Consider the following 6,000-nt stretch of genomic DNA (forward strand, 5'->3'; position numbering starts at 1 on the left):
CCCATATTAACTCACTAATGGCATCCCTTCCCTTAGGGTCTTAGCCTCAGTTTGTCCATCTGTGAAAGATCACTACAAGACACATTGACTATATTAATCCACAATGCTTAGTGTAGAAGATGAAAATCCTATCTGCCCAGAAGTTGTGGGTGAGTCAAATATCACCATTGTCTGATCACTGGCTACTCTTCCAATACACAAGAGGAAGCAATATGTTTATAAAACCAGAAATACAGTCTCCTGCCCTGGCTCTCCTACAAGTCGGGGGGTGTGTGTGTGTGTGTGTGTGTGTGTGTGTGTGTGTGTGTGTGTGTAAAATTCTTAGGCAGAAGTTATCTGCTCCCTAAGTTCTTCTGCAAGGCATATACACTCCCTGGAGGTAAATACTAGTACTATAAGCATTTATGAGAAGGCAGGGTGTTTCTACTTCCAAACCCTAGCCCTTAACTTCTCAAACTAGTTCCTAATATGCCTCTTCCTTTCTGAAGGCCCAAGGATTTAGGTTACTTGCTGGATTCACATCCTACGGTTTCACATGATTCCTTGACAAAAGCTTCTCTCATAGGGACCCAGTTCCACCAATTCCACCCCACACACTGGTTCTAAAGCAAGCATATAACATCTTTCCATTTTAGTGGATTTTTAGAGCTAGGTACTCCAGTCTTTCGTATCTCCGAAATGAGAACAGAATGAGGCCTGCACTCATTAAGCCACCTCTTTGAATTCCCTTTATAGATAGGCCACAATCCTCTTATGCTATCACTTTTCTTTTTTTAAGTTCTGGAGATAGAATTCATCACTCATTCCTCCAAGCAAAGCCTCCCAATCAAGATGCTATATAATAAATAACACTACTGAATATTCACTATACACTTGGCACTGTTCTTTAAATGCTTTAAATATACTGTATTTAATCTTTACAACAACAGATAAAGTAGGTACTATTACCATGACTTTATGAGGATTTCACTTTGCCCAAAGTAAAACAGCCACAAATCTTTCTCTCTGGTAGCCCTTCTCCCTATAAGAATATCCCATTAGTGCAAAAAAATCAGCTGTTGACTAACAAAATTTTTAAAATCCAGATTCTGTTAAAATTCTGTGGAAATTCCAAACTGATACCCATAATATCAACTTTCCCACTTTATCCAGGAAAAGTCAGTCAACTCAGGGCACTGTCTGACAAGCACCATTCCTATTTTCTAATTACTAGGACAGAACCAGCCTGATTCAGTAGGTACATGAGCCACTATGGGGCAGCATTCTCATCTTACATGTTCTCTGAAAAGGGCTCAACTCAGAATGGGTGTTTAGCCTATACTTGAAAGTGGAAGTAATTCAGGGACTTTCCCAAGACTACGCAGTAAATGGCCAAAACCAGGAATTTCCCAATCCTTACCCTAGGGTATGAGCCATCGTCTTCATCTACTAGAGATGAAGTAGCTTCACAGAAGAGAATTCAAGCCAGTCCCAACAGAATCTACTGAGTCTGCCGACTTGCACTAACTAATAATACAGCTGAAGAGATTTAAATAAACATGACTACCTCAGCTTCCCTTTCAAATTATTTTATACAAGATGAAATGCACTTGCACCTTCATAAGGAGGAACCAACTCCAAATTGACAGGATTTCAGGCAACTTTGATTGAAAATCACATTTTTCTGACATCTCCCAAAATGAGAATTCATTGTAAGATCCTCTTCTCAATGAGCAGGAGCCTCCTTTAAATTAATACTGTCTATCTCCTGTTCAAGCCCAGAACTTCCTCAAGCAGCAAAATGTCACTCATAGCTTCTTCATTTCCTTTTCTGTTGAACCATACAAGCCTCATGAATACCACCTAAGTATAAAATGAAATTTCTAAGACAGACTCCCATAATCTTCTTAAAGAAAGCCCAAAAGGTAACTGCAACCTTACAAACTAACATTTATCAGACTTTATAATAGCACAGCCACAGTACAAGGTAAAAAGGGGCCCCAAAATTACTAAGTTATGGTCCCTGCCTTGAGAGGCTCATTGTTCTGAAGTACATATTCTGATTCTTTCTTAAAAACAAACAAAACAAACATTATTTTCCCCAGGATTTTTCATATTTGCCTTCACTTACTCAGAGCTGTTCCCACAATATTAAACTCACCAGGCCTCCTTACTTCCAGCTGCCTAGTAATATCTCCGCGTGCACACCTCACAAGCAACTTGATCTCAGCATAGCAGACTATCTCCCTTATACCTATTTCCATAGTCTCTCCAGTCCTTAAACATTTGCTCTAGGGGCGCCTGGGTGGCTCAGTGGGTTAAACCTCTGCTTTCAGCTCGGGTCATGATCCCAGGATCCTGGGATTCAGCCGGGAGCCTGCTTCCCCCTCTCTCTCTGCCTGCCTCTCTGCTAACTTGTGATCTCTCTCTCTCTCTCTGTCAAATAAATAAATAAAATCTTAAAAAAAAATCTGCTCTAATTTTTTTTCTAAGATTTTATTTATTTATTTGACAGAGAGATCGCAGAGAGGGAGGCAGAGAGAGGGGGGAAAGCAGGCTCTCGGCTGAACAGAGAAGAGAACCCGATGTGGGGCTCGATCCCAGGACCCTGAGATCATTACCTGAGCCAAAGGCAGGGGCTTAACCCACTGAGACTCCCAAGCACCCCTGCTCTAATTTTTCTTTTTTTTTAATATATATTTTTTAAGATTTTATTTACTTATTTATTTGACAGAGAGAGATCACAAGGAGGCAGAGAGGTAGGCAAAGAGAGAGGGGGGAAGCAGGCTCCCTGCTGATCAGAGAGCCCCATGTGGGGCTCAATCCCAGGACTCTGAGATCATGACCTAAGCTAAAGGTAGAGGCTTAACCCACTGAGCCACCCAGGCTCAGCCACCCCTGCTCTAATTTTTCTAATCCATATTCTGGCCAGTGAAATTCCCATTCACCCAATCTCTCAAATTAGAAAACTCAGGGGTGCCTAGGTGGCTCAGTGGGCTAAAGCCTCTGCCTTTGGCTCAGGTCATGATCTCAGCATCCTGGGATCCAGCCCCTCATCTTGCTCTCTGCTCAGCAGGGAGCCTGCTTCCCTCCCTCTCCCTCTGCCTACTTGTGATCTCTGTCTGTCAAATAAATAAATAAAATCTTAAAAAAAAAAATTAGAAACCCTAGCCTACTCTCTCCCTTGTCACTAAGTCATGTTGCATCCATCTCAGAAAGACTTCTAAAATCCATTCCCCTCCTCTTCATTCCCACTGCACCCTTAATTCTGACTCTCAGTCAACTGCAACAACTCTAATTAGTCTCACTGCTTCATTTCTCATTACTTTAATCCACACTTCTGTCACTCCCTAACATAAAAAACTCCAATGGCTCCCTAATCTCTTTTCAGTCTTACCTCCTGGCAATTTCCCCACCACACATCCTGTGTGGGACAAATTTTTGAGACTTAAACATCATGTTATGTTTTCTCTTTACACTTTTACCATCCCTTTGTGCATGCTGTGCTCAACTGGAATGCCTTGCCTTATTTGTACAAGCTCCTACTCATCCTTCAAAACCCAACTCAAGTATCTCCTCCCTGCAAAAATACCTCTGACTCTCCCACATATGGCAATATTCCCTTCACACTGTATAAACTCCTTTACATGGATAGGTAACACACAGCACTACAATTTTCATATGAATACATTTCTCTGATGTCCTTGAGAAAAGATACTCATATTTCTAACCCCAGTGCCAGTTACATAGTACATACTCAATAAATGTGTGTTGAATAAACAGTTCACCTTCATATATCCTGGACCTGTTTGTGATTTGGCTATTTTCTCCAAATTGTATGGATTTTTGAACTTAACTCTATGTGCGATTCCAACTTTCATAAATGCTTTCAGTTTTCAAGGTTTTTTTAATTATGCAAATGTTGAACAAATGAATGAATTATAATGCCTAAACATACAATGAAGAAGTCTTAAAGACTCGCCTAATCACTAAGAAAAGAATGGAAATTCCTCCTTTACAATCGTAACAAGAAGGATCCACCTTCCTCTAAGACTGATTGATCTGCTATCCCAAAAGCTTCCACATAGGAAAGCTGTGTAGACTGGTCCAGTCTAAGAAACACCCAATTAACTTGGGCTAAGGACAGGGGCACAAACCATAGTTGTTCTGGTTTACAAAGTCACTGAGAGCTGACAATAGCAAAGAAACCGTTCTCACTAAGTTCAAAACTTCTGCTGGAAATAAAGAACTTGGGAGGGTATGATGATCCAGATAACACTTTCCCAGCCTCGCCCAAGTTCCTACTCCCCCAGTCTCCAAGAGGCAGCACTCCTTGGCTCTGACAGCACTCCTTCCCCAGGGAACCGGCTTGTTCTCTTCTTATTTCTTCCCCACACCTGCCTGGGAACAGGTTCGCTTCCCAGGCTCTCTCCAAGTAACCCCGAGAAAATACAGCAGATTCACTGATTCTGTGTATAGGCTTTAGCCCAGCGGTCAGAGAATTAAGAGGGGCAGGCTAAGGGCCCTTCCAAGACAATTGAAGACTTCAAGAGACCGGCCCGGCCTGCCTCTAACCCTTCTCAGAGGTCCTGCCCAAAGCCCTCAGCCCAGGGCCAGGCTGGACTGGGCAGAAGGCCTCCCAGGAGCGGCGACAACCTGAGGGAGAGCAGCTCTGGAGACTGCTTGAGGCGTCGGGAGCAGCCCCATGCGGGGGTCAAAGGTCAGTATCTAGGCCGCCAGGATGGCCCGGCGGGGAACGGGAAGGCCGCGACAGGCACCGGAAGGTCGGAAGGACCAGCCGCTGGAGGAGCAAAACGCTTCTTGCTCCGCTTCACCGCCCGGGCCCAGCCTCCAAGCCGCACGCAGCCTCAGTCCGCCTCAAAGGCTGTCCTCCCTCCCTCCCTCTCCCCCCTCCTCACCGCCCCCACCCCCCTTCACCACCGTCGTCCCCTTGGTGAGCTTAGGCCCCGCCCCTAGTGCCGCCTTGGGGCCAAGGCCTAACCCGCAGGAGCTGCAGGGGTTAGCCAGGTTCCGGGACCCGCCCGGGCCGGCGCCGCTTACCGAGCCCCGGGCTCCTCCTCCACCACCCGCGCCGCTCCCGGGCCCGCTCGCTCCCGACGCCACCGACGCCGCCGCTCCTCTAGGCTCACGGACGCGCTCCCTACCTCCGCCGACCCTTCCCCCGTCCCACGGTGCCCCGCCGGGTCCTAAAGCCCGCTGGGTGATAGGTACGTCCGCGCCGGTTTCCTGAGGCTGGCTCAGAAGACGGTTCCCAGCAAACATCACAAGGACTACAACTCCCGAAATGCACCGCGAGAAAGACATTAGCAAAAGAAGTATCTATTAAGGGTCTCCTGGATGCAAGTCGCAATAGCAGGTTTTTAAAATATAGGAGAATTATATATATACACCTTTTAAATACAGCGGACTCTGAATTGGGCAATTCCACGTCTAGGAATAAAAATGTATATATTCCATGGGGCACCTGGGTGGCTCCGAGAGTTAACCTTGACCCTTGGTCTCGCCTCAGGTTTTGATCTCCCTGTGCTGAATTCAGGCCCCGCATTGGGCTCCACGCTGGGTGGTGAGACCACTTACCAAAAAAAAAAAAAAAAAAAAAAAAGTGTATGTTCCAGGATGTTTATTGCAACTTTGTAAATGAAAATTAGGAAACAGATCCATTCAACAAATACCCACCGTGTGCCTACTATGTGTAAAGTACCATGTGTTAACTGGGCAGGTAACTTCCCTGAATCTTGGTTTTCTCTATGCAAAATGGAAGATTAAAAAAGGGCTGGGCAGTGTGTGCGTGCGCGTATTTGTGTGAGCGCGTGCAAGGTCCACACACCTGCATGTGTATATGAATGAATAAAGTCATTCAATCCTTTTTTTCCCCCCAAGATTTTATTTTTACGTAATCGCTACACCGGAGATGCCTGGGTGGCTCAGTCGAGTAAGTGTCTGCCTTTGGCTTAGGTCAGGATCCCAGGGTCTTGGGATGGAGTCCCACATCTGGCTCTT

The 6,000-nt window shown here is 45.4% G+C and overlaps 1 protein-coding gene across 3 annotated transcripts in view; it reads right to left on the minus strand.

The window, feature by feature from the left end:
* The window catches only part of ARMH3 (armadillo like helical domain containing 3), a 182,846-nt gene extending 177,095 nt beyond the window's left edge, over positions 1-5,751 (minus strand). The window contains exon 1 of one of the 3 annotated variants that reach the window (XM_046027652.1): positions 5,145-5,751. In XM_046027652.1, the coding sequence (XP_045883608.1) occupies positions 5,145-5,304 (160 nt within the window). In that variant the 5' untranslated portion in view covers positions 5,305-5,751. Of the gene's footprint in view, positions 1-1,595; positions 1,787-5,040 lie in introns of those variants that run through there. The other 2 variants (XM_046027653.1, XM_046027654.1) reach the window with 2 other exon arrangements.
* Positions 5,752-6,000: the final 249 nt, after the last annotated feature.

The sequence above is a fragment of the Meles meles genome, chromosome 13 (genome assembly GCF_922984935.1).
Source record: "Meles meles chromosome 13, mMelMel3.1 paternal haplotype, whole genome shotgun sequence".
Taxonomy (NCBI): Eukaryota; Metazoa; Chordata; class Mammalia; order Carnivora; family Mustelidae; genus Meles; species Meles meles.